At 37.2% G+C, this 22,120-nt stretch overlaps 2 protein-coding genes across 6 annotated transcripts in view; one reads left to right on the top strand and one right to left on the bottom strand.

Annotated features, from left to right (window-relative positions):
- SETDB2 (SET domain bifurcated histone lysine methyltransferase 2) overlaps positions 1-21,167 on the bottom strand; it is a 43,387-nt gene extending 22,220 nt beyond the window's left edge. For 2 of the 3 annotated variants that reach the window (XM_027557273.1, XM_027557271.1), the window contains exons 1-6: positions 20,587-21,167; positions 17,367-17,720; positions 10,507-10,632; positions 9,091-9,156; positions 5,196-5,292; positions 681-1,244 (exon numbers count right to left, since the gene is read on the bottom strand). In XM_027557273.1, the coding sequence (XP_027413074.1) occupies positions 681-1,244; positions 5,196-5,292; positions 9,091-9,156; positions 10,507-10,632; positions 17,367-17,382 (869 nt within the window). In that variant the 5' untranslated portion in view covers positions 17,383-17,720; positions 20,587-21,167. The remainder of the gene's footprint in view (positions 1-680; positions 1,245-5,195; positions 5,293-9,090; positions 9,157-10,506; positions 10,633-17,366; positions 17,721-20,586) is intronic. The other variant, XM_027557272.1, reaches the window with a different exon arrangement.
- A 180-nt stretch (positions 21,168-21,347) lies between these two features.
- Positions 21,348-22,120, top strand: part of CAB39L (calcium binding protein 39 like) — a 93,134-nt gene continuing 92,361 nt past the window's right edge. For all 3 annotated transcript variants that reach the window (XM_027557287.1, XM_027557291.1, XM_027557286.1), the window contains exon 1: positions 21,348-21,433. The gene's annotated coding sequence lies outside the window, so the exon portion shown is untranslated. The remainder of the gene's footprint in view (positions 21,434-22,120) is intronic.

Below are 22,120 nucleotides of genomic sequence, written 5' to 3'. Positions count from 1 at the left end.
CTCCAGTATTCTTGCCTAGAGAATCCTGTGGCCAGAGGAGCCTGGTGAGCTGTTGTCCACAGGGTAGCATAGAGTCGGACACGACTGAAGCGACTTAGCATGCATGCTTGCACTGGAGAAGGCAATGGCAACCCACTCCAGTGTTCTTGCCTGGATAATCCCAGGGACGGGGGAGCCTGGTGGGCTGCCGTCTGTGGGGTCGCACAGAGTCGGACATGACTCAAGTGACTTAGCAGCAGCAGCAGCAAGCAGCATAGGTTCAAATCCTAGTGCTTAAATTTGTTGACCTTACATTTGGTTTCTCAACTTCCTCATTTGTAACATGGAAATAATATTAACTACTCCATAAGACTTTGTGAGGACTAAACAAGAAAATAGAGGGAAAGCACTTGTCACAATGTTTGGCACAGTTACACAGCATTAGCTCTAATTATTGCTATTAAGAGTTACAGTAACAGATTAAGGGAAAAACTTATCTCTGCAAGAAATAATTCCCAAATAAATAAAATAACAGGTGAAGAGTTTCCTTCCTATTGCTAAAGAGAGAGTGCATCTATTTTCAATTCTTGATGAACTGGTTTTAGATAAGACAGACAAACAAACTGATACACAGCAGCATTTCTTGACAAGTGCCCCTACATTCAGAAGATTTTTTTGAAATGCCATGTTCTTCTACTCACATGTCTATGCAGCCCTCAGAACAGTCACATGAATCAGTAAACATGTTGGAAAAGCTGTTTAGATAATATGCTCGTGGCCACATAGTCTTTCTGTACTTAAACTGTGGAAGTTTTCTATTGTCAATTTCATTACAGAAAGAAATGGGCACCGATTCCACGCCATTGCTAATATCCACATCAGAAACAATTTCTTCTTCCTTTGGGTAATTCCGAGTCAACTGAGCATAGGTATTGAAAGAAAAGTTATCTGTAAATAGAAAGTTACACTCTGTCTCAAGCAGGTAACGAAAAACTTCCTCCATGTTTCGCAGACTCCTTCCACAAGGGGTTTTATAACTCACGTGGAGTGCTGAAGAATGAGAGTTTGTCTTCGCGTGTCGTCTTTGGAAATGGCATTTGATTGGTAGCTGCAGAGGGTTTTCCCCCTTGAAGGTAAATGGCATTTTCATCAGACAGGAGCCAGAGCACTGATGCTTTTGGTAAGATAAATTGAAAGAAGATTCTTTTTCTCTAAAGTCTGCAACTTTATTTTCCATAGGGGGAATTTCCTGGTTTTCTGTAGATCTGTTTAAAATTAATTATTTATTAGAACCTCAAATTTATAGCACAATTCCCCATATTCAAAAAAAAACCACTAAGATGATATTTAATTCCTATATTAGTTTCTTCTCAGACAACATGAAAATAAGCCAGACCCTGAAATAAAACATCTATGTTTTGCAGTTATAGAAAGTTATGTAAGTGTTTTTTTTTAATCTTCTTCTGAGCACCTAATACATGGTATTTTTTTTCTAGCACCACTTCTTCAATGAGTGTCCAATAATTCAGTTCAATTCTGGCATTATCTACCTGGAGTCAGCATCAGATTCCACAAATTAAAGGGTTCAGTCCCATAAAACTGCCCCCAATCCAGATGCGAAATGCAATTTCCAGGTCACCACACTTCTGACCAATCCATGAGTTCCCACAAACTCCTCCTCTTTGTTAATGGGCTGGAAAGACTCACAGACTTCAGGAAAGCACTTTAACTACTATTACCAGTTTATAATAAAAGATGCACTCAGGAACAGCCAAATGGGAGAGAGGCATGGGGCAACGTAGGTAAGAAAGGGCATGGAGTTCCCATATGCCCGCTCCAAATGCACCCCCCTCCCAGCACCTCAAAGTGTCTGCCAACCAGGAACCTCCAAGAGCCCTGTTGCTTTTTATACTGGTTTAACTGCTTAAGCATGAAAGATTACATCACTTGCTACTGGTGATTATCTCCACCTGCAGCCTTTCTCCCCTCCCTGGACGCTGGGAGGTAGGGCTGCAAGGGCATCAAAGATTTCTTGAATGCCTGCTACGTGCCAGGTGCTATGAAAACAAAGATGAGAGCTCTGTGATCAAGGAACTTACATTCGTGGCAGAGAATTAAGTATTTATAATAAAGTATAAATGATTTTATGAATAATGCCATGTTAAATAATGTTATGGAAAGACATCTAATCTTTTATTTTTCTGATTTTAAGGTTTCTAATTTTATAATTAATTTTTTAGGTTTGAGAGTTCAATTTCATCTGGAGTTTATATTGATGTAACATGAATATCTAACTTAAATTCTCCAAATGATATCCAATTGTTCTAGAGTCTTTTACTGAATACTGTAAAGAGTCCTTTCACCTAACTTTGACTTACTAGCTTAATATCTTTAAGTTTTTATAAATACACAAAAATGTTCTCTTATTTTCTAGACTCATTCTGCCTTTCGATTGAATTCTTTTTTTTTCTTTTGGCCATGCTGTATGGAGTGTAGATCTCAGTTCCCCGATCAGGGAAAGAACCCATGTCCCCTGTACTGGGAACATGGAGTCTTAATCACTGGACAATCAGGGAATTCCCTAAGTAACAAATTTTTAAATGAAAAACATGTATTTTCATTTTCTAGTTGCTGGAACCATCCTGAAGCCTAGTTTAGATATTGTGATTTCCTTCACTAGAGCTATGAGCAGCAGCACAGTGGCCCTAACTCTATCATCTTAGCTTGAAACTCTTAACATTTTCTAAAAAAACACTATAACGTATGGATAATCCAGAAAATATTTCTATAGTGTTCATTAAAATCATTGGTTTTCTGGTAATGGCTTCTTTTTAAGAACACTATTCATCATTCTCTTCTTTTTCTCAACCATTTGCCCTTTTCTTCTACATTTTGGGTAATCTTATAGATTCCAGACTAAACCTTTGGGTTCCTTAATAGCAACTTTCACAATGAATACTTTCTTAAAAGAAAGTTTGGGGTAAAACTGATCACTGTACTACTATTTACATTAGGTAATATTTAGAATGATCTATCCATCCTTAAAGGAATGAATAAATAAAATGTATTTTCACATTATGGAAATCCAAACAACAGTTAAAGGGAATGAAACAGATCTATAACACAGCAAGCAACATGATTAGATCTCAAAACTAATGCTGAGTAAAGTAAGAAGGTACATATATGAATATTTACGTAAAATTTAACAACTATAAGTAATAGCACTAAATATTACTTATGGCTATGTAAATATTAAAAAAATGAACTAGAGAAATAACTGATGACAGTGACTGCTCATAAAGGCAGAGAGGAGAACAGAACTTTGTCAGGGTGAGAAGTCAGGTATGGCTCAAAGAGACTACAGTGTTTTGTTTTCTTTTAAAAAAAGACACTGGAAGCAAATACAATGAAATGTTAATAGCTGTTAGTTCTGGCTGGTGTTAGTATAGTTTTTGCTATACTCTTTTATATGTTCTCAATCTTAAAAATTCTCAGAAAGATAGTAAAAAATATTGAATGAGAATGCAGCTAAAAGATCAATGCAAATCTATCATATCCATGGACTACAATGCAATAGCACCTAATACATTAAAAATGAGGGAAGAAACAAAAAAAAAAGAGGTAAGGTTATGATTTTCCTTCAATAACTTCAATCTATCTTAGTAGTTTTTAAATAATACTGGGGGTACATTCCATAGTAAAAATATAGTCTATTATCCATTTTTTGCTTTGTTCTTCCATTTTGCTTTGTTTTTCCATTTAACTTCTATCTTCTTAGCCTAGTCCATTTTAATAAGTTTTTGATTTATTTACTTTGGTATTCAGTATTTCCTTCTTTTTTAAAGACTGTGCCTGGAATTACTCTTTCCTTATTATTAAGTGCCAAGTTCCTTTCTACCACTTTTTCTTATAAAGCATTATAGTATATTCTGAGCTAGGAGCACTACTATTTGTCTACCTGGGATATATATACCTTTGGCTTTATTCCGTACTTACTGAAATAAATTCTCTTAAGCTCTCATAGCTTTGTTCTTTGTTTTGTTCTAGACTAATTTACTCTTGAGTGATTTACATAGCTACGGTGTGGCTCAGAGGGTATAGTGTCTGTCTGCAATGCAGGAGACCTGGATTTGATTCCTGGGTCAGGAAGATCCCCTAGAGAAGGAAACAGCAACCCACTCTAGTACTCTTGCCTGGAAAATTCCATGGATGGAGGAGCCTGGTAGGCTACAGTCTGTGGGGCTGCAAAGAGTCGGACACAACTGAGCAATTCCACTAGGGTTGTATAACCAGTAAACTAAGTGTTTCATTTCCCTTTTCAACTTGATTTTGAACTTTAAAACAAATAAATTATGTTTCAAGCTGGGTTCTGTGGCATTCTTTTCAACAAAATGTCATCAATTTATTTCTCCTATTTTTGGGGAAGGGGAATATGAAATACTGATGATTCAAGAAGTTCTTTGTTATGAAGGGATTAACTCAGCATATTTTCAAGAGAAAAAATTGTATCTGGGGTATCCTTAGTTCTAAAGTTTATTAAAAGATTTTATTACTTACAGATTTAACAAATAACCTATGTAGAGAATTATGAACCTACATAAAATACACAACTTTTAAAACTTTTCCAGAAGGGTAGGGGAAATGGATGGTTAGAGAGTTTGGGATGGACAGGTATACACTGCTATATTTAAAATAGATAACCAACAAGGACCTATTGTAAAGCACAGGGAACTCTGCTTAATGTTATATGGAAGCCTGGATGGCAGGGAGTTTGGGGGAGAATGGATACATATATATGTATGGCTGAGTACCTTTGCCGTCCACCTGAAACTTTCACAGCATTGTTAATCGGCTATACTCCAATACAAAATAAAGAAGATTTTTTAAAAAAAACTTTTCATGGGAAAGAATCCTTTTTTAATATATTTTCCCCTGGTGGCTCAGACAGTAAAGCATCTTGCTTACAATTCGGGAGACGTGGGTTCGATCCCTGGGTCGGGAAGATCCTCTGGAGAAGGTAATGGCAACCCACTCCAGTACTATTGCCTGGAAAATCCCACGGACAGAGGAGCATGGTAGGCTACAGTCCGCAAACAGTCAGACACGACTGAGCAACTTCACTTTATCTACTCTTAGGTCAAATGATTAGCAACAGTAAATCGCTTTCTGGGAGCAAAAGCACTAACAACATAAATAAATTTAACTTCTATACATACAGAGAGGTGCAGTCTTTTGGAAAGAAGTCTTCATATGATGTCGAGGGCAATGAACTTGACTTGTTTTCTTCTGCGTTCTTGGTCACAGATCTATGATCTACATGAAAAAATTACGAACAAGTTAAAAATGAGTCACTGTAATATCTAACTAATAACTCTATTAACTAGAGATATAAGGAGCCCTTAAATCTGAAACCATTAAGGTTTCAAAATTGAGGCAAAAATTAGGTATCAACATTTTCAAAAATATTAAGAAAATAAGATAGGATAAAATAAGACATAGAAGAAATTTCTACTGCAGAAATTCTAATTTGGCCCAAACTTTATCTGAATTTTAATCATCCTTTAAAGCAAACATCAAGTATCCCTATTTCTGCTTGTATTTTACAGAAAAAATAGTGTAACTCTCAGAGACTCTATTAAGGTAGCAAAATAGGAAGCCTTTACGTTTCTCTTGCTTTCTCATTATTCTATTACTTTCTATTTTTGTAGAAGAGGGAAAAGTATTTGGGCTGCTCTTTTTGTCTTTTCATTTGTTCATTCATAGTTCTCTTAGTCTCCTTTGTATCTTTCTGCACTTAATTTCATCTTGAGCCAGGGTGTCCCTGGTTCGTTCTTGTCGCTGTGTTTTCCAACTTCACCTATTCTTACTCTCTAACATGACTTCACTACACAAATAAGCTATGCAGTTAATGGAAAAAAGTCATAGATTTCCTGCTCTTATTTTGGGAAAAAAAAAAAATGAATATGCAGAACAGTCTATGTTTGTTTTTTAAAAAATTGTTTTTAATCATGCTTTTTCCTATGCAGTGGTAGACCTTAATAAAAAAGTGATTCTCTTCCTGCCTTATTATTAACTTGCACTGGTCCTTCAGTGTAGACCAGTCTTATTAAACAGAAAAAAAAAGTTTAAGAAAATAAAAGAATAGTTTAAGTTATAATCCAGGGTCATGTGTGTAGATGCATGTGTCGCTTCAGTCATGTCCAGCTTTTTGTGACCTTAGGCCACCAGGCTCCTCTGTCCATGGCATTCTCCAGGCAAGAATACTGGAGATGAATACAAGAATATTTGCCATGCTCTACTCCAGGGGATATTCCTGACCCAGGGATCGAACCTGCGTCTCATGCTTCCTGCATTGGGAAGCAGGTTCTTTACCACTAGTGCCACATGGGAAGCCCTAATCCAAGGTCATCCTTGGCTAACTGGAAAGCAAATATCCCTCTTTAGTTACTGAGGTAAAAAAAGAAGATTTAAAATCTGATAGATGAAGAGAGCTACAATAACTGATTAATAAATAAGTTTCGGCCAGTGGCTAAGACTCTGTGCTCCCAATGTAGTAGGGGGCAAAAGTTCAATCCCCGCTTGGGGAAGTAATAACCCAATGCCACATGGCACAGCCTTTAAAAAAAAAAGTAAGTTTTTCAAATTAAGAATTTCTGATTTTTCCCAGGAAATTTCTTTGAATGAGCCATATAATGCCATACTAACAGATAACAAATATAACAAAGGTATATAAGCATAGTCAGAAACAACATTTACCAAAAAACATGGAGATTTTATATTAACCATTAGATAAGAGGAGAAAGGAGAAATAATTTCTTTCAAAAAAACAGTATCCAGTTCTTTGTATAGGGATCAGATCAAATCAGATCAGATCAGTCGCTCAGTCGTGTCCAACTCTTTGCGACCCCATGAATCGCAGCACGCCAGGCCTCCCTGTCCATCATCAACTCCTGGAGTTCACCCAGACTCACATCCATCGAGTCAGTGATGCCATCCAGCCATCTCATCCTCTGTCGTCCCCTTCTCCTCTTGCCCCCGATCCCTCCCAGCATCAGTCTTTTCCAATGACTCTGTATAGGGTCATTGTATAGGGACACAGCAAATATTTATAGAATTATACACAAGCAAAGAAAAATCAAACGTAAATTAGTGGTTTGGGGAGTTCAGGCTGGATCTGGGATGGCTTGTTTTGACCTCAACACCAAGTCCTTTTGTTTCTCCCAGTCTTAGTATTCCTTTTAAAATAAATACTAATATGAAACCTAAAGTTTAATAAAGTTACTATGAAGTGTTTAACCCCTACATTTGCTAGTAATGTCACTACATAATTCCCTGATTACTTTAAAAACATTTGCTAGCTCTACCACTAGCAAACATATACTTCTATTTTGATAAATTTATTATACTTCAGATGAACATATAAAAATATGAAACCAGAATACTCTGCATTTCTACTAATGAAATCACTACTTTAAAAGAACCAAGACAAAAACCCAACTTACTTTCTTTTACTGGGGAAGATTATTTAGAAAGAAAAAAGCTGTTTAGAATTATTTCTTCTTACCACCTCTTGCACTTATAGGGTTCTCTCTTAGAAAACTAATCTAACCCCTTAAGGGTATGTTGATTCTAAGTACTACTGTAGGCCACTGGGAGAAAGACTGTTTTCTTGAAAGAATGTACTCTCTTCTGAAACTTTACATTAGCGACTGAAACTGAAAACATTTCTGAATAACAAAACCTTTCTTTAAAATAAACTGATGCATATACACAATGGAGTATTACTCAGCCATTAAAAAGAATAATTTGAATCAGTTCTAATAAGGTGGATGAAACTGGAGCCTATTATACAGAGTGAAGTAAGCCAAAAAGAAAAACACCAATACAGTACTGCATATATATGGAATTTAGAAAGATGGGAACCATAACCCTATATGAGAGACAGCAAAAGAGACCAGTCTTTTGGACTCTGTGGGAGAGGGCGAGGGTGGGCTGATTTGGGAGAATGGCATTGAAACATGTGTAATATCATATGTGAAACAAATTGCCAGTCCAGGCTCGATGCATGATACAGGATACTCGGGGCTGGTGTACTGGGAAGACCCAGAGGGATGGTATGGGGAGGGAGGTGAGAGGGGGGTTCAGGATGGGGAATATGTGTACACCTGTGGCAGATTCACGTTGATGTATGGCAAAACCAAAACAATATTGTAAAGTAATTAGCCTCCAATTAAAATAAATATATATTTTAAAAAATAAAAAATAAACTGATGATGTTAAACCATATTTTCAGAGATTTAAAACTCTAAGGCTCCAAATTATGACAGTTAAAATGATTACAATCTGTTGAAAATATTTAGCAGTATTAAAATTTAGAAAATGTACTTCCTCAACGCTTTAGCAAATTAGTGATAGTCTAAGATTTATAAGCTAGTGATTCTGATAACTTTTTAATTAAAAAGTTTTTAAATTGAAGGATAATTGATAGACAGTGTTGTGTTTGTTATATAGCAATGTGACTCAGTTATACACACACACACACACACACACACACGTATGTTCTTCTTCATATTCTTCTCCAATATGGACTATTATAGCATATTGAACGCAGATCCCTGTACTACACAGTAGGACCTTGTTTTTTACCTACAATAGCTTCTCAATTTTTCTTTTTCTAATCCTAGTACATCATCTTTGTTCAATTCCTTTAAAGTTGATACACTGATGTTCTAATAATAATCTAGAAATGAAAAAAGTTTCCATCAATTTATCTATACCAAAATATATCTTTCTAGCATTGTTCTTTACACAAAGCAGGTTTACAATGGTTTGGAGTCTTGGATTCTGTTTGTGCTTCTTATAGGAGAAGCTTTTTTGAAGAAGAGATACATTTGTTCTTCCTGAGAGGTTTAATAGAGTGTGCATTTCCTATCTCTGGATGGGCAGGACTTTTCATTGACTAGGAACACATGATTTCCATAACTTACCTATATGGATCCTGCAGTTTTATCTTAAACTGTCTTTGCTTAATGCAACATAATTAAGGCTGGCTTGCTTCAAAGCAAGAAAACAGCAGAGAATATTGTAGGTTAGGATTAGAAATGTACATACCCTTTATCAATGTTGAATTGTGGTTTATAATTGCATCTTTTACTAGAATCATTGCTTGGATGTATTCTGTTAAGGAAGGGAAAAAAGAATGAAAACAATCAGCAGCAGCATCACCTTTATTCAAGATGTCAGCTCCTGTGCTATGCAATTCACTGACACATACTTTATCTCATTCAATCTTTGGAACTCCTCTGAGAGGTTTTTATGAGTATCTACTTTAAAGACAAAGAAATTTAAAAAAAAGAAATTAAAAAAAAATAAATAAAGACAAAGAAATTGAAGCTTAGAGGTTAGTAGCTTACTGTTTACTTCAGGTCAATCAGATAGGAAGAGGTAGAAGTGAATTCAAACCTAGATATATTAGATTCATGAAGGAATGAGAATATTAAAATGAAAGACAGTATTAATTTTGTAGACAAACACACAACAGATTAATGTCATAGAATATCCAAAAAGAATTAAGAACATCCTGGGGAAAACAAAGAATAGGAGGGGGGAAATTTTGCTTGAAAATCATGTATTCTGATGGAATGAAGGAAGTTTCCATATAAAAGTCTATATTCTACAACTACCTGGGCTGAAGACAAACAGAAAAAATAAAAACCTGGATGACTGAACTGACTGCCTACGTAAAATACAAGGTTTGCTCTCTGAAGACTACTAACGCAAATGCTGTTTAAAGCAGGCAAAACATATCCATATATGTCTAAGCTGTCTCTGAAAGATTGGGTGATGGATAATCTGTTGTATTTTTCTGTATGTACCAAATGTTCTACAAGGAGCACATACTAGTTTTGTAATACACCCCTTCCACCCCCGCATAAAGATAAAGTGAGGAAGAGAAAAGTAGCCTGAAATAAAGAGAGATTTATTTATCTATTCATAATTTATTATTCAAAATAATCATCTTCATCCACTTTTACAAGTGTTCATGCTGTGCTATGCTAAGTCACTTCAGTCGTGTCCGACTCTGTGTGACCCCATAGACGGCAGCCCACCAGGCTCCCTCATCCGTGGGATCCTCCAGGCAAGAACACTGGAGTGGGTTGCCATATCCTTCTCCAATGCATGAAAGTGAAAAGTGAAAGTGAAGTCGCTCAGTCGTGTCCAACTCTTAGCGATCCCATGGACTGCAGCCTACCAGGCTCCTCCGTCCATGGGATTTTCCAGGCAAGAGTACTGGAGTGGGGTGCCATTGCCTTCTCCGACAAGTGTTCATAGTATAAAAATGAGTTTTTATAGAAACAGAGCATATACACAAAAAAAGCAAACAGAACTGATGTTAGGTTCTTAGAAAACAAAAGAAAATATTTTGACTTTTAAAAACAAATAGCAATACTGGAATTAGAACTAAACTGTATTACCAGTGGGTAATATTTAGCATTAAATGTGTTGAAAGTTTTTATTGCTTCATACCTTTATTTGTGGCAGACCCATCTTTGATCTTTTGTTTCAGTGACTGCAGCACATTTTGCACTTGTTCAAATATGAAATCCACTTTCCCATCATCTTCCAGCTCCATCCAGAAACTTTTTGCATCACCTAAAGAAAAAACAGGTGAATAGCCTAAGAGCTCAACAGACATAGACTGTAAATTTTCTAAGGCACATGCTATTAAAAATCCACCTGGTTTCTAAATAAAATCAAGATTTAATTGGGCTATTACTTTCCTTCAGGAAAAAGATTTTCGTCACTGTTTCTTCTTTTCTCTTTTGGCCACACGATCTTAGTTCCCTGACCAGGGACGGGACCCGGGTCCTTGGCAGTGGAAGTGTGGAGGCCTAACCACTGGAGTCCTTGGTCACTATCTCTTTAGAAAGAATGAAAAACAAAGAAGATGACCTAGGCATCTCCCTTATTTCTGCTAATGAAAAAAAAAAAAGTGTTGAAAACGTTAGTGAAACTATTTCTTGACTGGAAAACAGAAGGAATGATTTCATTCTGGGGTGGAAGCGGGCGTACTTATGGACAACTATACATTTAAATTTTTTCAAGGATGTAACCTCCAATAAGTATGCGAGTGGATGGTTTCTGAATGAAACATCTCAACAAGTGTTGAAATAATGAAATATCTAACACTGATGCTTTTAAAAATATCTTGGCTATCAACTTTTTAATAGTTATGTTGACTGAAGAAAAACAATCTAAAAGCTGCAAATTATGTTTTATTTGGGGAACTACTGAGGACTACAGTCTGGGAGACAGCCTCTGAGATAGCTCTGAGAAACGGCTCCCAAGAGGTAAGGGAAGAGTCAGAATAAACAGTTTTTGCTGAGAGGTAAAAATAAAACATGCAATTAAAGACTGAATGATTACTGCCAATCACAAAGAACAGACGTCTCAATTTAACGATGTTAGTGCTTTTTTACGTCTAGGGAGATACAAGAGGCTGGGCTCACTGAAATTATTCTTCGGATATGCATCTTAACTATCTACGTCAGTATCTAGTTTTTCTACCTTCTGAATTCTCCTCAGGGAGTGCCACTAGGGCTGCATGTAGATGTTGGCTTGATGGCAGGCAGCACTCATTATCTTCTGAAGTGGCAGGCAATATTTTTTGTTCACAGTGACATGAGGCAAAATAATGTTTAAAGCTTTTATAAAGTTATATAGATAAACCAACATTTCAGATGCTCAGCAAACTAACACTGTAATTAAAAATTTCCATCCTTTCACAGCTGAAAACAGAAATGTGAGAAATGCGATGAAAATAAACTGACAAAAGTCAAATCTCACACCATGTTTAAAAGTAATAAAAATACCCAAAATGTTAAACACAAATTATTTCTAAAATAGATAACATTAATGTATAAAATGCTTAAAATGAATTGGACCTTAAGCAAAGGAGGAAATGCACTGTAGACAGGTCACTTGAGAAGCCACTGGGAGGATTAATGAGCCGACAGCACAGTAAGTTGACCAAAAAATACATTTTCCTTCATAAAATTTAAACCCAGAACCTCCCAGTTAGTAACGGTGGGGAATTCTTCAAAAGAGGCTTAGACTTCAAAGTCCCAACTCTCCCTGGCAGTCATCTTACCCAAAGGGGACCTCTGGCTAATGAGGGCCGCTGCTCTCCAGCAGCCTCAGGAGGAGCACTGCTTCCCTGTTAACTCTCTGGCCTATTGTGTACTACACAAGACTAAGCCTACTTTTAATTCCCCAAAGCACAGTTCAGACAAAGGTTTCAACACTTAAAAAAAGAAACACAATGTGAAAAGGCAAAAGGGATGAGAAATGATGTTTTAGAGAAAGGTAGGGGCTGTTACAAGGAGGGCCTTGTGTGCCATACTAAGCAACCTTATTTTTACATGGAAGGCAATGGGGAGCCACTTAAGAGGCTTAAGCATCTTATCATTATGTCATTAATTTGTTTTTAAAAATCTCACTCACGGGGCAGTGGGAAAAGGGAGTCAAGATTGATTTCTCTGTTTCTGATTTGGTCAACCATATGTATAATACTGGTATTATTTGCAATAGTGAATAAAGGTAGAGCAACAAGTGAGAAATTCAAGCAGCGTAGGTAAAGTGGATATGTAGGTTCCAGAGTAAGATCTGGTCCAGCTATACAAATTAATTTTGGAGTCAATAATACAAAAATTCTTGATTGAAGCCACAAAGGAGATGTGATTAGAGAGAATGCGTAGAACGAGAAGGGTTTTCTGTAAAACATCAACATGTAAGTGATGAGAATAAGAAAAAGGAATCATGGAGACTGAGAAGAAATATAGGAGCAGATACTTGAGTTGAAACTCAAATCAGCAAACTAATACTGCTGCTACTCGCCTCTAGAAATGAAGAATATCATCTTACAACTCCACTGTCTATCCAAGCTTGCTCCATTATTCAGCTAGATATTAAGATTTATTGCAAGAACATAATCATGAAGAGGTATGCACCACTGCAAAGAAGGAAGACAAGCAAACTATACAGTTATACTGTATGTCTTCTAATCTCACATGAGCTAGAAAGTCTTTGTAAATAGGCAACACTTATGAATCACATTGACCTGAGCTCATTTAGCAGATGAATATTTATGAACTGCTTACTAAACACATTGATAATGACCTAGGTACATGTATATGTATGTATTTATATTTCTCCATCCATTCCTTGAAGAGCTTCAGGGCAGTGGTCCAGAGAATCTCTAAGACACCTTCGAGCCTGTTATTAGCAAAGAATAGTTTATGAATTCTTGGATATTGGGGCTTCCTTGGTGGCTCAGATGGTAAAGAATCCACCTGTGATGTGGGACACCTGGGTTTGATCCCTGGGTGGGGAAGATCCCTTGGAGAAGGGAATGGCAACCCACTCCAGTATTCTTGCCTAGAGAATCCCCATGAATAGAGAAGCCTGGCAGACTATAGTCCATGGGTCAAAAGAGTCGGGACATGACTGAGCGACTAAGCACAGCATAGCACAAATCCTTTCAGACAATACACTAGGTCAAACTATTTTAATAGTAATACATTATTTGCCTTTTTCTTCCCTATACTGACATTAGCTGATGGTTCAAAAGCTCTGGTGAATAAAAGTGCTGGAGCCTTAGTGTGAATCAAGGCAGTTGCACCAAACTACCAGTAAGCCATTGTATTGTTTACCACCAACTTCACTCAGGGTCCTTGATCAGATCAGATCAGATCAGATCAGTCACTCAGTCGTGTCCGACTCTTTGCGACCCCGTGAATCGCAGCACGCAGGGCCTCCCTGTCCATCACCAACTCCCAGAGTTCACCCAAACCCATGTCCGTTGAGTCAGTGATGCCATCCAACCATCTCATCCTCTGTTGTCCCCTTCTCCTCCTGCCCTCAATCTTTCCCAGCATCAGGGTCTTTTCAAATGAGTCGGCTCTTCACATCAGGTGGCCAAAATATTGGAGTTTCAGCTTCAACATCAGTCCTTCCAAGGAACACCCAGGACTGATCTCCTTTAGGATGGACTGGTTGGATCTCCTTGCAGTCCAAGGGACTCTCAAGAGTCTTCTCCAACACCACAGTTCAAAAGCATCAATTCTTCGGTGCTCAGCTTTCTTTATAGTCCAACTCTCACATCCATACATGACCACTGGAAAAACCATAGCCTTGACTAGGTGGACCTTTGTTGGCAAAGTAATGTCTCTGCTTTTTAATATGCTGTCTAGGTTGGTCATAACTTTCCTTCCAAGGAGCAAGTGTCTTTTAATTTTATGGCTGCAATCACCATCTGCAGTGATTTTGGAGCCCAGAAAAGCAAAGTCAGCCACTGATTCCCCATCTATTTGCCATGAAGTGATGGGACCAGATGCCATGATCTTCGTTTTCTGAATGTTGAGCTTTAAGCCAACTTTTTCACTCTCTTCTTTCACTTTCATCAATAGGCTCTTTAGTTCTTCACTTTCTGCCATAAGGGTGGTGTCATCTGCAGATCTGAGGTTATTGATATTTCTCCCGGCAATCTTGATTCCAGCTTGTGCTTCCTCCAGCCCAGCATTTCTCATGACCATGGAAAACCATTTTTACTTAAAAGAAACACTAATAAAAATTATGGTTTTCTGACTGGGTGTTTGGTACACATTTTCTCAAACTTGAAGTACAAAAGTAATGGCAGTCATTGCTAATGATAAAATTCAAGCTACCAAATTAAAATTGAAAATTTAGAAAACTTGTATCTGCCATAAGTTTGAAAGGTTCTCACTGATTCATCAATTTTTGATGATTGATAGCAATATTAAGAAATGTAATTTTAAAATATTGTGATTAAATGTGTCAACATTTGGAAAAATCTGCATAATTCATTGCACCAATGCTTTCCAAGTGGCTAATGCATGATGTTATAAAATCATACATGTGTAAGAGACCCATTCAAAGTGCAAGACAAATCCATGGATTTTAGTGTAACAGTGTAAAGAAAGCTCACTGATAGGAATTCAGATTCCACACTATAACTAACCTTGAAGGAATGACTACTTGTTGAGTTTTGTAGTTGTATCAAATAAAAATTTCCATCATCATCTGAGAGGCTATTAAAAACTTGTCTGTGTGAAGCTTCGTTTTCTTTATATATTTACCCCAAAGCCTCATATCACAACAGACTGAAGGCAGAAGCAGATATGAGAATCTCTCTTCTATTAAGCCAACTATCAAAGAGATTTGTAAAAATAAAAAACAGTGGTTTTCTCACTGATTTTTTTGTTTCAGAAAATAGTTCTCTCTCACGTAATTTATATTAACATGTTGGGTTTATTATTTTAAAAACATAGGTCAATTACCATTTTTGAAGCTTCTCAATTTCTTAATATAGTAAATATGAACAGATATGAACCACATAAACAAAAGCTACTGAGGGTTTTAAATACTTTTAAGAGTATAAAGTAGTCCTGAAACCAAAAGAAGGCTTGAAACCACTGGTCTAAATAACTGTCCAGTGAATTAGGTACTACAATCTTTGTAACAATTCACCTATTACACACATGTTAAAGGGTAGTGAAACCATTCTGTACGCTACTGTAACGGTGTATACATGACATTATGCATTCATCAAAACCCACAGTACTTGAAAGCACAACGAGGGAAGCTTAATGTATGCAATATCATTTAAGAGGTCAGGGATCCCAGGAAGGCATGTATACACAACTCTGCTGAAGGGCTGGGTGGAAAAGATGCTGATTGAAACAACTTTGGAAATAAGTGGACTCTAAAACTACCGGCAAAAGGAACTTGCACAAGCACTGAGGTTTCCGACCTCGGAATCAGTATATACTTCTGATACTGCTATACATATATATGGGAATTAAGCAAATAAACAAGTGGATAACAGATAATGGGAATTTACGGATAAGCAAGGAGACTAGGTTAGCATACCCATGTGGTAATGGATTAGAGCCAGAAACATCAGTATAAACTCATGTTTAACTTAGTATAGTTAGAGATGGTTACATACAGAAATATTTATAGATACGTGCAAATACAATTTATATATATCTTGCTCTGTCAGTTGAGAGGGCCTATAATCAAGATACCCCAAGAGCAACAAACACACCTACTGCCCAGATCTTGGTTTGTAATACCATCCTCCAATAAAAGGAACCAGGTAGGCTCATTCAAGAAACAGCTCATTCTAGGAAGATGGCAGGAAATATATGAGATCAACTTGGAGCATCTTTTAGTACCAGAAAATAAGAAAGTGCTAAAAACCAAAAACAAAGAACAAAACAAAAACCAACTGCACTGATGGGGTATGTCAAAGGGGGAGGAGCCTGACTGAAAGAGCTCCAATGCCCAATCCTGGGATAATCTGAATAACAAAATAAAAAAGTACTGGATTATAACCCCAAATATAAAATATGTATCCAAGAATCTATACTGATATAAATACATGACTGAATAAATACATAAATTGGGGAGAGGAGACCAATCTCTCTTGCAGAAGAATTTTGAATAATAGTGTGAGTATCCTGCTCTCAAAGAGGAGGAGTATGACTTTCCACTCCTTAAGTATGGGCTGTACATAGTGATTTCCTGTCAAAAAGTAAGTAGGGAAATGGAAGGAAAAAGAGAGCAGTAATTTACAGTGGAGAAATCACTGAACATGATGTCAGCCAGGCTCAATATCAACAGGTGAGAAATCATGTTGATAACATGCACCCTTGACATTATGTGGTAAAAAATGACACTTTACCTCTATGGTCTTTCTCCCCCAAATAAAACAACCCCAGGTCTAATCATGAGAAAAAGAAATATCACTCAATAATTCTGATAGAGGGGCATCTTATAAAACACTTGGATACAAAATCTTACAAAAACAATATGTCTGAGAAACTGTTGTATCCAAGAGGACCCTAAGGAAACATGACAAGTAAATGTAATGTGGTATCCTGAATGGGACCCTGGAATAGAAATAGACATCATGTAAGGAAATAAGAATAAACTATGAACTTTAGTTAACAATAATGTGTCAGTAACAATAACTGTAACAAATGTTATCAGCCAAATGTTAGATTTTAATCATAGGCAGAACTGGGTGCAGGGAACTCTGTACCAGCCTTTCAATTTTTCTGTAAAGTTTAAAGTTTTCTAAAAAAATAAAGTATAGTTTTTAAAGTACATTAAAGTACTGACTAAGCATTACAGATACATAATTAATTATAAAGTCCAAACTGTTGTTCCACGAGAATAAATCCTTAATTGTAATTCAGGAAAGTCACGTGCAATGAAAAAACTTGAAAATTCGACAATTCAACTTCATTAAGTAGTCTATATACTTTTAAACATAGTTTAACAATGGTTTTTCAACCTACCATTTTTTTCTCCCATCTTTTGGCGCTGCTAACAAACATCAAATTCTTTGAAATTAACTTTATCAAAGAACTGAATCACTTTGATTGTAGAATATAACTGGAATCCAACTGTGGTCTCTGAAATTTGCAGTACTCAAAGAAAATATATTATACTGTTTTAAGCCGAATATTCTTTGACACCTGAATTTTAAACAGTGCTTGAAGAAACTTTCAGAAATGATTACTAGTCCAACTTAATGATCACTCCATGAATCCTTATCAAGTGAATACATACAGTTGTATCAGATCATCAACAGTATCTTTTTAAAAACAAAAATCAACTCCATCTTTTGGTCCATGAATACATGAAACATTCTGTAAGGAAACAATAAGGAATGGTAAATGGCATATTTGAAAATAATAAAATATATCAGAAAAAAAGGGCTGTTGTAACAATAGCTCTATCTTTTAAAATAGCATGAATCATGAAAAAAGAATACATATTAACTGGAAAAACATGCAAAATATCAACATTACAAATATTATAGAAAAATTCAAAACTACCTATTTAAAATATATGTTAATTAACATAAACTATCTCCATTTCATAAACCTTTAAAAACTTTTAAACGGGGCTAATAATGTTAATTACTTCAAAAGACTGTTGTGAGGCTGACTTAATCCCTTAGAATAATACCTGGCACATTACAAAGGACTCAATAAATGCTAACAGTTATTATTATTCTTTCCGTATATATACTTTAAAAACAAAATTTGAATTTTAGTATATATAAATTTTTATAATTTTCATTGATAATATATCTTGCACTTTCTCTCATCATTAATGTTTTCCTATAATATGACCTTTTAAGTGATTGTACAATATACTTTGGTCAATAATCCATTAAGTTAAATCATACTAAAGAATTTTAATAATTAAAATGTAGTAAGTTATTAAGTAAACTTCTATATCAGACATTTAGATTATTTCTATTTTTCCAATACAGTAAATAATGATGGAATATACTTTATGGCTATCCCTGATTATTTCCTTAAGATACACACTTAGAGGCAGAACTAAAGGTCAAAAAGAGGTCAGCACTTTTAGTCTCAGGATGTTAGTCAACACATGGTAAATTCTTCTCCTACTCCCACACCGAATTCACAGAAATCTTAATTTTTTAATTAAAAATATAGAATCATGCTGAAAATAAAAAGGAAATTATCTATAGACTGAGTCTGTGGGACCTCTCTGTGGAAAGGAAACAGATGGGAAGTTGCAAAGATAATGCCAACCACAAACGTACCATGGCAAAATAAAGAGCAGATTCTCTCACAGGAGATGAGTATATACAACCAAGAGTCATCAAACATCTGAAAAAAGTTACACCATGGAAGAGACTTAACAAGCCCACCAAACTGATGAATTGAATTGAATTAAAGAGAATTAACGGAGCATCCTGAAAATAATTTTAAAACAAATATTATTGTATTTAATATAAAAGAGCTAAAGAAATAACATACAATTCCGAAAAATAATTAACTGGATATCTTGGATATAAAAGTAGTTGTTAAATAAACTCAATAATTAACAGTCACAGTAACAGATTCAGATGAAGAGCCAGTTAGTAAGCTAGGAGACAAAGTTGAGTAACTCACTCAGAATACAGAGCAAAGAACTGGCAAAAAAAAAGGGGGGGGGGGGTAAGTAGAAAGAAGACAAGGCAATAATGATCAAAAAATTCTTATAACTGGAAAACACATAGGCCACTAATGGTCCACTGAGTAACAAAATAAACTTATCAATACAAACCACTAGACAAACCATGGGTAAACTTCAGAACATCAAGAATAAAGACAAAGCCTCAGAAACTTTCAGAAAATCTAGATGATTTAAAATGAACGTTTATCAAACTGGTAATCAGACTTCTCATCAGAAATGTCGATGCAAAATGTTAAGGGAAAATAAGTCTGAATCCAGAATACTATTCCAGCCACCTTATGTTTCAATAGCAAGAGTTTAAAAACAAAAAAAGACTCTTACAGACACTCAAAGAGCCATTCAGAGACTCTGAAAGAAATGAAGAAGTACTTCATTAATAAAAACTAACCTAGAAGTACTGAAGTAAAAGAAACAAAAGTGAGCAAATACGTAAATAAAACACATTAATGCTAGATTAAAAACAGATTTAAAGTGGGTTTTAATGACAAATGAAATAATGCTAGAAAATAAAACCACAGGAAACGGTTTTTTTTGGAGGAGGGACGGAAGGGGATTGTAAGATTACAGAAAGTAAAGTAAATCATACTAAGTTCTTTGTAGAGAGGATATCAATACGAACTAAATGTATGAATTGCATTAAAAATATAAAGGTGACACATTGTAAAGCAACTATCCTCCAATAAAAATTTTAAAAAATGTAAAAGTACAGTATGAAAAAGAAAACAGAACAAAGAAAACTTGGGGCTAACCTCATTTAAAAAGAAAAATGGAAAAATACAAAATACAAAAGATAGGAATAGAAACATCGTAAAAAAAGAGGATGTGAAAAAGGCCAATTATGTTAGTAATCACAAAAAAGGTTTTCTTCAGTAAATCTGCAGAATATTGTAAAGCATAGAGAAGAAAATTTAAATCTTTCATAATCTCATCATCCAGAGACTACCAATTTAACTTTAGATTGTAACAGTATTTAAAAATTTGTTCATATTTTCCCTTCTTTTTCATTTTGGCAGGAAAATAGTGTTTCGCTTCGATTTATGGTTCGTTTTCACCAATAGGCTTTTGTGAAACTGTGACCATTTCTTCTGTTATGTTTTAACAGTGATGACAGTAATGAACATTTATTGAGTATAAACCATGTGTCAGGCAGGCCTCTAAACACTTCCCGTGTTCTTACTAACCTGCGTAACCTCACGAGGGACAAACTGCAGCATGCCTGGTTTTTCTCACAAAGAGGCTAAAGCATGTTACACTGTACATGGCAAAGACAAACTAAGGAACCAAGCGGCCTGCTTTCTGAGCCCGTTTTTGATCCTTTTAATCTACCGCCTCATTCTTAACTCACTGCAGGATTTCACTTGCTGATGAGCACAATTACGTATTGTTTATTTTATTTCCTACCTATTGGGGATAACTACCTATTGGGTTGTGGTTAATGAGAGGAGCTCTGAGCATCTGCTCTCAACTCCGTGATCTTGGGGAAACGATTTTATTTATTCAGCGTTTCTGTAGTCTTACCTGTGAAATGGGTCAGTGGTTAAACCACCAAGTTCTGCTTCTGGATTTTGGGCTGCAGTTCATTTTCCGCAGCCCCCATTACAGCTTCAGGTTCCCAGCTGCTTTAGAAATCACCTCTCAAGAATGTGTGCAACCGGATGACAAGAGACTGAAATGCGGGGGGTGAGAACTCAGGGCGCCCGCGGTCCCCCTCTTCAGCTCGGGACTGAACACGCGTCAAAGGGAGAAGGGGGGTCCCAAGGGCTGGGATCCAGGCGGCAGAGAGTTCCGCCGCGTTCCCTGGTCCTGGACCGAAAGAGCCTTCGGGAGGGCCACCCACGGCAGTTACATTAGCTCAGCTAACGCTTTCCACGCAGCCCGCGACAGTCGAAAGCTGCGCTCCGCCCGCCACGCTGGCGAGGCTGAGTTCCCCGCGCGTCGGACTCCTCTCCCACTCCACGCCGCCGAGAACCCGCGGCCTCAGGTGCCCCCTGGCCGGGAAGTACTTCACCGTTTACTAGACCTCACCTCAGCCAACAGTCCCGCCTCGCCTCAGCTGGGTATGGAGGACCGCCCATATTTCTAAGGTCCTTGAACCCAAAATGGGAGGAGTAGGACATCGACCGCTCCCACTTCCCAGCCCCTAGCTCATTGGCTGCACACCCCCACCGGATTCCGAGCGCGTACAGCCTGCAACGCCTTAGAGGTTCCGAGCACGTACAGCCTGCAACGCGGCGGCGCTTCAGCGCGCCGCCTTCCGATTGGCTGTCAGAGTTCTCGGGTTGTCTCGCGCTCTCCGACTGGACCAATGCGGATATCCACAGTCGAGAGGCCGGCATCGCTGGAGTGGTGGTGTCTGTTTCCTCTGGTAGGTGTTTGGCTGCCATCTTGTGTGTGGCTGGGATTGGGCTGCTGGGCCTTTGGAACCTTCCTCAGCGGTTCAAGCTGTAGAGCTGTCCTGAAGAAGCAGTGGAGGAAAGTAGGGGCCTTAGGAAACAGACCTGGAAGCTTCTTACCTCCCTGAAAGGGAAAGGTTTTCCTGGTCTGAGTCTCAGCCTTGACTGGAAAGAGAGATAAATGATGGAGGTGATTAGGATCACAGGCTTTGGTTTGTTATTGTCAGGGCTTGGCGTGGACTCTGATGCTTTAGCAGTGATCCCTTGGGTTCCAGGGAACTATTCTAGTAATCGTTGTCTGCGAAACATTCTGACAGTCAACCCTCTATACTGACAAGGAAGGTTGTCTGATGGACTGCCTGATTGAGAAAGGAACAAGACTGGTGATGGAAGAGGAGAGAGGGAGATACGACTATCTTTACGAGTCGAAAGAGACGTCTTCGTTTGATGTCGTTTGCGAGGGAGTGTTTTGCTCCCTCTAAACAACTCATGTGTTTTGCTTAACCTCTAAGGCCATCCTTTGGAAGCCGTGAGCCCCAGCTTCTGCGTTAGGGCAGTTTTATTCATTAGTGTACAGCCGGCACTCCTGCAGTGGTTGTTTTTTTTAAAGCTAGAATGTGGATGGCCTTTGCAGAAACAGAAAGCGAAGGAAGAATTTT

This window comes from Bos indicus x Bos taurus, chromosome 12, assembly GCF_003369695.1.
Source record: "Bos indicus x Bos taurus breed Angus x Brahman F1 hybrid chromosome 12, Bos_hybrid_MaternalHap_v2.0, whole genome shotgun sequence".
In the NCBI taxonomy this organism is placed as follows: domain Eukaryota; kingdom Metazoa; phylum Chordata; class Mammalia; order Artiodactyla; family Bovidae; genus Bos; species Bos indicus x Bos taurus.
Note: the sequence above shows the minus strand (reverse complement) of the source record. Positions and strands in the feature narration are given on the sequence as shown.